This window comes from Nematolebias whitei, chromosome 19, assembly GCF_014905685.2.
Source record: "Nematolebias whitei isolate Nwh7 chromosome 19, NemWhi1, whole genome shotgun sequence".
Lineage (NCBI taxonomy): Eukaryota > Metazoa > Chordata > Actinopteri > Cyprinodontiformes > Rivulidae > Nematolebias > Nematolebias whitei.
This window is the reverse complement of record NC_056516.1, coordinates 31101085-31112858: the sequence shown is the minus strand read 5'-3', so window position 1 is coordinate 31112858 and position 11774 is coordinate 31101085. Positions and strand designations below refer to the sequence as shown.

Here is an 11774-nt window from a genome sequence, read left to right as displayed (position 1 = left end):
ACTTTATTAAAAGTATTTTTACAGGTTACATCAGAGTAGATACTTTCAGGGCTATTCAACTGGTGGCCCATGGGCCAAATCAGCCCACCAATGGGTTCATATTTAAATAAAACTAGATTTTAAACTGTAAAACAAACTTATTAATGAGAATAACTGCTGGATGTGCGGCCCCTGAGCAGTTCAGTTGAATAGCTCCGCTTTAGAGTAATACAAGAAAAGTGGAAAAATGAGGTTCATTAAAAAAAAAAAAAAAACTCAGGACTTTTTTTTTTTTTTTGTGAGTTTTGTTCAAAGCTGATGTTTAAACCAGAGGTTCTCAAAAAGGGAATCTGACTGAATCAAGAAGTGGAACATTACAACCTGATGTGGCGTTTGTGAAAGGTGCCTGCACCTGCACTCGTGGGTTTACCTGCACTCTTTATTCTCACCTGCGCTGACCAAATGTCAATGTCTTTTACTATTTGTTTTGTTTGTTTGTGGACTGGAGTTAGTTCCACATGTTTTTACCACAGGGGCTGCTGCAAATGACATACCAGCACATCACTTTTGTCAAAAATAAAAACCTTTTGTGTAACTGAGCGTGTGGTTCTGGTTTCATTGAGCTTCGGGTCGTTGGGCAGGAGGAGTCTGACTGGGTTCTTTGTTTTCTGTGTTAAACGATGTTAAACTGACAGAACGAGGGCCTCTCTTCACGGCAGCTCTCGTCAAACCACGTCCCCTGCGAGGCCCCGGACAGGACGGCGCAGTTCTGGGACTTGCCCCCGTCCGGCTGCGGGGCCCTGTGGTTGGACGTGTCCCAGTTTTTGTAGGTGATGCTGAAGCCGGTCTGGTCCGTCCAGGCACCCTCGGTCGTCATGTCGTTGACGCCCAGCCAGACCTGCTCGTCGGGGCCGATGCTCTGACGGATGTAATCTCTGAGCTGGTCGTTCTCGGCGCTGGATGTGGGGGCCCCGAGGACCCCTCCCAGGGCGTTGCAGTCCTCGCTGGCAGCGTGGTACCGTTTCTTCACAGGGTCGGCCAGGTAACACTTGCTGTGGATCTTTACGCCTTTCAAACAGACTGACGAGAGGAAATGAGAGGATCAGGACAGAAAGACTTGTGTTGACACTTTATCTATGCTGCTGATTATCCATGCTGCTGATTATCCATGCTGCTGATTATCCATGCTGCTGATTTCACACCCCTCTGCTCACAACAAACTCATGTTCAGGCTGCTGTTTAATACATCGTATTATTAATGTTTAGCATATATCTTCAACCAATCCTTTTCTACTGTTTCTTTTTATATACAGGTACATTCTATTGTTGCTACTTTTGGGTGTAACTGGGACCTCGAGTACACAATTTCATTCCACCTCATGTACCACACGTGATGCGAATGACCGTCACCTTGAACCTGGAAGAGTTCTCTGGGAACAATAAAAGGCAAAACTACGGAAGATGATTAGGGCCATGGTGCAATTTTTTCTTTAATTCTGAGAAGAAAACAAAAATCTGAATTCTGAAATTCTGACTCTCAGAATTCTGTTTGTTTTCTTCAGAATTCGACTTTAAACTAAGAATACTGTATATGGTAATTATCTCAGAAAATCTTAAATCTACGGTATTCTGAATTTAATCCCAGGATTCTGACTTTAATCCCAGGATTCTGACTTTAATCTCAGAATTTTGACTTTAAACTCAGAATACTGTATCTGGTAATAATCTCAGAAAAACTTAAATTTATAGTATTTTGACTTTAAACTCAGAATTCTGACTTTAATCTCAGAATTTTGACTTTAAACTCGTATATGGTAACAATCTCAGAAAATCTTAAATCTACAGCATTGTGAGTTTAATCTCAGACTTTTGACTTTTTTTGAAATTTTATCTTTAATCTCAGAATTTTGACTTTAAACTCAGAATACTGTATCTGGTAATAATCTCAGAAAAACTTAAATCTACAGTATTCTGACTTTAATCTCAGAATTCTGACTTTTTTTTCTCCTCAGAATTAAGGAAGAAACAAAATTGCACCGTGGCCTTAAATAATCCTCTTCTGTACAAAACAGCTGTTTGGTTCAGACGAACATTTTCCGGTCCAGAATTGTCTCATTTCTTTCATGTGTCATTCCCATTTCATTCTTTGTGTCCTGAATTTTCAAAGTAACACAACCAGCACAACATTAAAGTCTTTACACCTCCTCTGAGTTAACAAAAAAATAAATAAAAATCTCACTAATTATTTTGTTTCCTGCAACCATTTTTTAAAAAAAGATGTCAGCATTAAGAAACAAATGATCTGTTTAAAGTTAAAACTTAACCGATGTGAAATGAAGTTCAGCTTGTGTTGTTAACTTTAAATGTTAGTGTTTTATTATTAAAGCTGATATAAGGGTTTGATTCGGCTGAGCATTCATAAATCCACCCTTTATAACAACAACCAAGCTGTAGCTGAAGTTCACCTGTCTGCAGAGCTTGCTGTTCCTTCAGCAGGTTCAGCTCCTGGACTATGTCATGGATCTGTTTCTGCAGATCTGCCACCGCAGCGTCCTTCGTCGCATCTGATCTCAAACACAAACGTTCAGAATCGTCACCTTGAAGGTTCAAAGAATTAGTGAATCTCTTTTTATGTTTTCCATGTCTTGTTTGCATTCCTCCTGTAAGAAACTTCTACCTTTCTTCAGCGGCTTCTTCTTCAGTGGGTTCTGCTGGAACGAGAAGTCTGTGAGCAGCAGGAGGCCCAGCAGGACACAAACTCTTCTGATCTCCATGGTGCACCGAGCTGAATGAAGCTGCTCCGACGTGGACGCTCGCAATTTATCTCCCTCACACCCGCCCTCTCGTGCCTCTGCACGCAGGAGAAGTACTGAAAACAACAGGCCGACCTCAGGAGCCTTGAGGGAAGCGTCTCTTCTGGCTCCAGACGTTTCACGTGGAGGTCGAGCGTGCAGAGCAGGTGCAGAGAAGCCGTTACATAACGCCTCTGCAGAAATAAAAACACCCGTCTGTTGCATCAACTGTGGACCTCTTTATTAAACTGTTTCTGCCATAAACGTTGAAGACCAGAGACGTTAGTCGTTAGGCTGCCTGAGGGATTTTTATTGTTTTTAAGGCTTTCCACTGCAGAGCTCCAGTTTATGGACCAGGACGACCCCGCAGATCCTCTGGTTCCTCTTTTAGCTGTTTCACCGAGCCGAACATCTGCCGGAGGATCTGAGAGTTGCTGTAATCATACTCATGTTCAGGCCGCTGTTTAATACACCGTATTACTGTTTGGCGTATATCTTAAATCCTTGTATACGGTTTCTTCTTTTTAAAATACTTTATATTTTTGCTATTTTTGGGTGTAACTGGGACCTCAAGTACACAATTTCATTCCACCTCATGTACCACGTGCAACGTGTGAGGAGTCCACAACTCGGGACACTTAAACGTAGACAAAAGACCCGCCTGTTCTGTTGGACTTTTACATGGGTTTAATGTAGCGCCCCCCCCCCGATGGCCCGTAGAGACCTTCAGCCTTGACTGCAGCGGTTTCTCCAGACTCTTGAAATCGTTTCATTTCGTAGATGTTCAGATAGTCGGTCTTTATTTACTGTTGGGAAACATTTTGAAGTTGTTCCACCATTTTTACATGCAGTTTTTTAGACTGCTGAACCTCTACCCATTTTTACTTCTAAAGGGAATTCTCAGTCCTGTTGCCATATAACCCAGCCAGATGTAAAGTTCTCCTCCAGATGTTTATTTGGAAAGCACTTTTACAGCCCCCGTCCCAGCTGAAGGAAACGTTGCTACCATAAAGTTCAAAATGACCCTTTTCTAAGAAATGTAAAAAAAAGTATTAAAACATTTGACGTTTTGTTTCATTGCATTCAGCTTTAATTAACATTTCACACAAGTTCCTAGCTTTTTCAACATTTTTGTGATATAGGATGAGCGTTAGCTACATAAAAAGCTTTTATTTTTTTTAAATAAAATAGCCATGCATAAAAGTTTGTTTTGGACCAGTGCGCTCCCAGCTTGTGCAGATGCCCTGCAACAGTCTGAGGGGAAAGTGGAACAGATCCAGACCTTCTGTCAGACTCCCTCTGCACTCAGTCCCTGCTGACACGTGGCGAACACAAAACTATGCAAAGAAGCCGTAATCAGCGCTTTAATGTCACACCAGACTCACGTGGATCCAGTTCAGCTCTGGGGTCAAGTCTGGGGTTTAGCATCACGTTGTTTTATTTATCTATGAAAACAGGTGTGGAAGAAAATACTCCGAACGTTGAGTTAAACCTGAACATAGTCCTCATTTAGCGAATTCCCTCAGCTATCTACAAAAGACAACCAAACTTGTACGAATAAGACATTTTATTTTTTTAAAAAGTACATAAATACAAACGGTAGAAAGAGCAGATTTTAACCAAGAAAGCCGACTTTGTGTCTCTTTATGCCCAGACCTTCTTCCTGCTGCAGCAGCTGCATGAGCGGAGCGTGAAGAGCTTTCCCAACGCGCTTCCCCGCCTGCAGACACACAAATAAACAGCTGCTGGGTCGACGTGCAGTTACATTAAAACATTCGCTTTTTCTACAAAATACACAAGTTTGTCTTGTAGACAAGACAGAGAATTATTAAAACTCTTAACCAAAAAGGTGAAAACTTTGTCTTTGTACAATGATCGGAGTCTAAAAGTGGCTGGGAAGACAATGGGCGATATGTTTTTTTTCAAATGTTAGAATTTTTTTTTTAATGTTTAATGCCGTCTTTTAAATTCAACTGAAATAAAATGATACAAGTAGTCGAAATCAAAATAGTGCCACAAAAATGTTTATATTACTGTGAATATTTGAGTAAAACGTGTTGCGATTTCAAAAATACAGTAGGTCCTCGTTTATCACAGGGGAACTGTACCCTGAAGCCCCGCGATAAGTGAAACACCGTGAAGTAGGAATAGTAATTATATATATATATATATATATATATATATATATATATATATATATATATATATATATATAAGCTCTCTGCCTCTGCTGCTCTTTGGCACCTGCAAGAGCTCTTTGCCACGCCCACCTATCCGCTCTGCACAGAGATCAGCTGCAGGAGGAAGTTTATCCTGCAGTATGGGCTGTACAAAGTCGTAGCAGGTGCTAAATAATTAAAAATAAATAATCCATGCCGATCGTGCGGCTCATCCATCAATCAGCCAATTGTGTGTCGTGTCCAATCTTACTTTGAAAAACCGCGATAGAAAAAGTCTGCGATGAACGAACCGCAAAGTAGCGAGGGACTACTGTATTTAGCTTTTCTAACGAAGGGTTAAATTAAATTTTAAAATAATTTGCTGGGTTAAGTGCTGCACTCTAAACATTAAATAGTGAAAAATGACACTGAACACAAGAGACCATCCAAACTGTATGTGTCAAACTCAAGGCCCGGGGGCCAAATATGGCCCTCGTTGACATCTTATCTGGCCCTCAAGATGATATGTGAAACATAAAATACGTCTATATATTGAATTTTTTCAGTAATCTTTGATTATGATGTCATAAGCACAACAGAGAACATCAAATGAGACCAATCAAACTCTTGTTGAGGAACTTGTGACCAAGAACATATGCTGGGTATCTGATTTGAGTTAATGTAGTTTTTGAAATTGGCCCTCAAGTTTGAAAAAGGTTTTAATTTTGGCCCCCTTTTGTAATCTGATCTAAACAAACAAAATATGAAACAGCAAAAATAAAACTAGAAAAACATCAACTCTATGACAACTGGCAGCTGATTCCACAGCTACAACTGAAAAAAACCTGATCTCCTCTGTGGACCAAGCTGAACCTCACAACAACTCAAAGTAAATGATCGTTAGAGCCAAGGGATCCAGAGCGCACATAAGGAGGTCAGTTAGGGATGCAGGAGCCGGTCTATTCATAGCCTATAGATCATAATTTTTTTTTTAACTCAATTCTAAAATTAACTGGGAGTCAATGAAAGGAAGTGAGCACTGGGAAGATATGATCCCGCTTTTTTGTTGCCGTTAAAAGACGAGCTGCAGTGTTCTGAACTAAATGTGTGTTTTTTAAAATAAGACCTTTAAACAAAACCTTAGTATGTTAATTTATGTGATAAGGAGCCCAGCTGGTCCGGCTGCTCTCACCTCCGTCATCTCAAAGACGCTCTCTGGATCCAGGCTGCCTCCGCCCACCTTCCTCGCGCAGGTGACCGCTCCTTTGTGAGTGACGGAGATGATGAGGCTCGCCACAGAGCAGGTCTTCTCTTGCAGCGTTGCGTCCACCACGTGTCTGTGTCCAACCTGCACACAACACGGTGTTTATTATCCACGTGAGAACAGTCAACCTGTGAACACAAGCAGAGAACTCACCTTGCACAAAGTCACGATGCAGGGAACGTTTTTCACATCGAGCCTCATGCAGTCGAACGGGTCGTCAGACAGCTCAATCTCTTTTCCTCCTTCATCATCCGTGGATATGTTCACTTTGGGGATTCTGTTGGTGAGGTGATCACTTTTTAATTAAAAAAAAAGAAGTAAATTTAACTCAAACAGGACAATAAAAACTCAAAACAATCCTCACTTTGTGTTGAAGAGAGCCGCCTTGATGGCTACGGACATGGCGTCGTACAAGTTTCCATCACACTGAAGAAGCTGAGAAGGAAACGCAATGCGAGATGTGATCTTAAAATTTTTAACTAAAACACTGTATAAAAGCAACAAAACAGCTATAACATGCATTCAGAAAATATTTAAGATAGAATACACGAATAACCTTCTAAAAAACAGATTTTCTGACAAGATTTTTGTCGTTGGTCACCAATTAAAAAAAGCAGGAACTCCAACATAATGAAAGGAAACTTGTTCTGGTTTGTACAGACAGAGGGCAGGCCGGCCCACCCAGCACCACCAACTGAGTTATTTTATGTTTATCAAGAAGCGAACGTTCCCTCTTACCAGCACGTCTACGTAGAGCACCCAGCAGTGCTCTCCAGGACTGATACAGAGGCTCTTCAGGTCCAAACTGTCCTTGTTGAAAGCTTTGTAGAGCGTGTTGCTCAGCTCTGTGCCCAGCTCTTCACCTCCTCTGCCCTCGAACTCAGGAGTTGCGTTGGCCGAACTGGTAACAAAAAAACAACAAAACAGTTCTGTGAAACAAGACGAGTCTTTATAGTGATTTGTTGGAGGTGGATGTTCATGATATGGTGACAACACCACCACCTAGTGGCAGAACATTCACCAACAGTGTTGTGAGTTTTGATTTCTCAGTCCTTTACCTTAAACTTTTGCACACATGTTCTGTGAAATCAAACATTTAATGTTTATTTTCAATTACACACACGATGTTTAAGCTTTAAAATAAGAATGACATTAGCTAAACTACATAAATTTGTATTTATAAACATAAATAGTCCACAGTTTGCCATCTGCATTACTAGATAGTATAAGCTGCACAAATCCAAAACTTTGGTCCTGCAGAGTAAATGATGAACATAAGATCAACAGTAAACGGCTAACATTTATCAGCTGTGTTCTGTTCTAGACACTTTGCATCAACTTTTCATGAAACCGTTTTAATTTGTTACGATAATAGAAGAAAAGTCTAGTCTTTGAAATGCTTTCTTTCATGAAAGGTTTATAGCAACTCTTTGTTTACAACTTCACGAGAGACTTTTTGAACATTCAAAAGTAATGCAATGAAAAATTTAAATACTTTAAACCGATGCAGTTTTATGTCTTAAATACTGAATGTTGTTTCCCATGGATTAAAGAGGAAATAAGTGAGCCAAAGCAATCTGTATGAGCTGTTGGTGCATTTACATTTTGTACTTATTAAAGATTTATTCAAAATAAATATATGTGGTTAAACTCAAACTGTCCACCAACCAATCAACAAAGAACTCCAGGTATCCCTCGTTTGGTATCATTGGCCTCGGTTTGCCAATTTCAGCCTTGATCCCAACAAGAACTGCTGTGTCCCCCTGGGAGGACAAACAGAAGACAACTTTAAATGCTACTAAAACACAGTAATGTTTAGATAACCTTGGATGTACAGGTACATTGTATGTGTAGGTTGAAATGAAGTTTACAGCTCTCCTGTTTACATTAAGGATACATGATGGAGCTGAAACTTTGCTGATTTTATTACCAAAGTGACTTTAGCTGATCCGTCTGTGTTGGACACCACATCTGTCTCTATTTCCATGTGTCTGTAGTCCTCACAGCCTCTTCCATCCACCCGCAAATCATCCTGATCACGATAACCAAACACCAGATGTTAGCTCGTTAGCTTAAAGCTAGCTTAGTTTTAACGTCTGTCGCAATAATTTTATTCCATAATAACATCTGTCACAATAATATCACTCCAATATTAAGTTAAAAGCTAAAATCTCACCCTTATGCCGTGTAAGATGTAGACTTTTTCTGCTTCGCTCACTTGTACCGTTGCCATACTGTCAAAAACAGGCACCGTGACACTCTTCTTCTACGCTTTTTTTTACGTCTTCGCTCCGATAGGCCCGTTTCACAATTACGTCAGGCAACTTCCGTTTTGACTGGTTGCAGCGTATCATTACCTCCGGGTGCAGTGGAGAACTGTCCGCAAAATTCACGGAATTTCATTCATTGAACCTTTATTTATAGAGGTTAATTACAAGATATAGCGCAAGGTAAGGTTAATAAAAACAGTATTTACGTGTTATGTAACTGTGTAAGAAAACAGCCTCCGATTGGAAAGTAAGCTAGCTAGCAGCAACAGGTAGCTAAACTCTACACTGCTGCATGTCAGTGCTGCAACATTAAAACGTTTATTAATGTAAAATCTCTGACATCTTCCAACACTGTTGTTTAGAATAGCATTTTAAATATTGAATTAAGAACTACGTGTCAAACCATTGCTATATTCTGATGTGATTCATGATTTCTCTTTTTGCTTTCTTCTTGTGTCCATCTTTCTCAGCAGCAGCTCACCTAACAAGCATGGCACAGTCAACAAGTCGTTGTCATTGCAGTGTGCCATGTTGTTCCAACAATAAACAAAAAACACCATATTTGAGTTTCCACGATTTTCCTGTGGACAAAGAAATGCGTGCCCGTTGGGTGAGAGCGATCAGGAGAGATGAAGGGCCAACTTTTAAAATCCTCCGTGGGAGCACCCATGTATGCAGTTTGCACTTTGCCCCAGAAGATCTAAATTCAACAGCCAGTGGAAGAACCCGGATCAGACGAGGAGCGATGCCATCTAGATTTCGCTGGAATGATTGGGGTAAATGGAGGGAGGATAGTGCTGAAGATTTTTTAAAATATTATAAACAAAAATGTGTCATGACCATGAAGTGTCTGAACACATTTCACATGTGGACATTACTGCGCATGATTGCCACCCGCACCCGGAGTTGTGGGCGTATCCCGCGTTTCCTCCATGATTAGTTGAACATGATGGCCTAAATGTTGTATTTTTCCTATTAACTTAAAAATAGCTGTTCGTGATATGTAAAAACTCATAATTACTTCAAAAACGTTACATCTTTTGTTATATTTTTCACCCATGGAGGCTGACATTTTTTCACCTGAGCAATGCATGCTGGGTTGATGACACGTTAGGTCCATTCTTTACTGGAATGTACAGAGTAAACACGGGAACGCTAACATCAACCGACTTGTTTTTATATTGAGTTTATAAATTTAGATAATGCCACACTGCGTAACTGTTGGCTGTAATTTCAAAACAGAAAAAGGTGGAAATAGTGAGGTGGGTGCGCACCGCTTGAAAAAAAAAAAAAAAAAAAGAGTGCAATGGGAAAAAGCTGTCAAAAGAATGAAACTTCCGAAGGACCCTTGTTTGTGCTCTCAGCACTTCTCCAGAAAATGTTGAAGAAGCTGACAGGTGGTCGTTGCCCGCGAAAGCCAAAATTAAATGCCGTGCTGACAATTTTAACCACAAAGCGCCTAAACCCCGCCGCCAGCGAGCGAGCGAAAGATGCTGGGAAAATAAGACAGGCAACGCTGGAAGCTCTAGCACTGCCGCTGGTACCGAATGTAAAATAACAGATCTGACACTAGACCAAAGACCAGAGCCTATACAGGTGCTACCAGACCTGACACTAGAGATGGAGCACGTCATCTACTCACTGGATCACACAGTCCGACCAGCGATATGTGTTCATCGTTTCATTTACGAAGCTGCAGTTTGCTTCCGATTTTGGAAATGGCTAAAGGGCGATTCCACCTAATTTTCCACTATCTTAAGTGTCTTTTATCTGTTCTAGATTAAGTGACCAAAATGATCATGTATCAAAAAAAGGAAGAAAACATTTCATATGATTCAAAATGTCTTGTTGCAGTGAGAGGAGCTTCTTGTGCAACTGAGAGCAGAAATAGAGAGATGTTCAAATCTCTAAAATTAAAAAACTGTTCAGTAATGTTTACAAATTTTAAAGTTTTGCATTTTTTTTATGTTTTAGACTGAGACTAGTTTTATTGTGGAGACCCCTAACCCGCACACAAACACACACTTGCCTATTTTGACTTTTAAATCTGATCAAATTATTCAAAAAGTTTTGAAATCGCTCTTTATAGAGATAAAAGTTTGACAAAACACAGACTAGGTTTTAATTATTTTATTAGTGTAGAATAATCTAGTCCAGGTTAAGTATTTGTCTTTAACTAGAACAGATTAAAGACGCTCATGGTAGTGAAAAATTAGGTGGAATCACCCTTTAGCCATTTCCTAATCGGAAGCCAACTTCAGCTTCATGTTTAATTTATTATTATTGTTAATATTATTTCACAATTTTAAGATGGAAAATCTGTATGTGTATTAATAACAATCTTTATTACAGTCGTCTTCAGTTACAAATGCTGAAACAAACCGTTGTCAGCACATCAGAGGCAGCAGTACAGTGGGCAGATGTATGTTATCCAATAAAAATAGACCACATTTATACAGACAGGCCACTGAACATCAAGATGTTTTACCCTTCTTCATTACTCCTTGTGAGTTCTACATCGATTTCAACGTCTACAGGACCTAGCATATGTCATTTACCCAGAATGCATTGCAATGTGAACAACATGGCGACGTCCGTGTGACAATATTTCATTTTAAATTTGTAAAAACTAAAATAGCCTACAATATTTTAGTGTATTGTTTTAACATCTAAAATAAATGTTTCTTTAAGTCTATTGTTACAACTAATCATGGATCCCTTTTTGAAGCAGGCTCTAGCTGCAGATAGTTTAATTTTAATTCATATTTAATTGCGATGGTTACTTTGTGTTGGGTTAGAGGATGTCACAACCAGGTAGCTACAAAGCGCAGTTTTCACTCAATCCCAAAAATAAGGAAATATGAAGGACCAGAAACTGAGGAGCTCACCACAGAACGTCATCGAGTCTGGCTGTGTAACCGCAAGGATCTGACCTCGAACACATCAAAAATATGCCCCAATCACTTTTTGTCCAGAAAACAAAGATTTCTATATCAATCATTTAGTGAAACAATGTGTGTTGGAATTGGTGTTTTCATGATTTAGTGTCTTTATTACTGTAGTTAACTTAGCAATGCTATGTATGCTACGTGCTAACTTCCACACCATAAGACTGATGGCAACACAGTTCTGGTTCTAGTTTGGGATATTTACTGTTAGGAGTTTGCACAATAATATTTTATTTTAAACCTTTATTTAACCAGTTAGATCTGACTGAGACTTAAAAATCTCTTTTTCAGAAGTGTTCAAGAATGGCATTAACAGCAGCACACTGAACATGACCCGTCATAAAACCAGTTATTGAACACAC

At 39.7% G+C, this 11774-nt stretch overlaps 2 protein-coding genes across 3 annotated transcripts; both read right to left on the bottom strand.

Annotated features, from left to right (window-relative positions):
* Positions 1–595: 595 nt before the first annotated feature.
* Positions 596–2753, bottom strand: clec3bb (C-type lectin domain family 3, member Bb). Of its 2 annotated transcripts, none has more exons than XM_037692904.1 (3): positions 2651–2753; positions 2445–2543; positions 596–1059 (listed from the first exon to the last, which is right to left on the bottom strand). In XM_037692904.1, the coding sequence occupies exons 1-3, from the start codon at positions 2751–2753 to the stop codon at positions 653–655; spliced, it is 609 nt and encodes a 202-aa protein (XP_037548832.1). In that variant the 3' UTR covers positions 596–652. The 2 variants fall into 2 exon arrangements, with proteins under 2 accessions (XP_037548832.1, XP_037548833.1); XM_037692905.1 differs by having other exon boundaries at positions 2657–2753.
* A 1633-nt stretch (positions 2754–4386) lies between these two features.
* exosc7 (exosome component 7) lies at positions 4387–8462 on the bottom strand. The gene is made up of 8 exons (XM_037692806.1): positions 8371–8462; positions 8125–8226; positions 7863–7957; positions 6933–7095; positions 6559–6629; positions 6348–6471; positions 6123–6278; positions 4387–4491 (listed from the first exon to the last, which is right to left on the bottom strand). The coding sequence occupies exons 1-8, from the start codon at positions 8425–8427 to the stop codon at positions 4387–4389; spliced, it is 873 nt and encodes a 290-aa protein (XP_037548734.1). The 5' UTR covers positions 8428–8462.
* Between the last annotated feature and the right edge of the window lie 3312 nt (positions 8463–11774).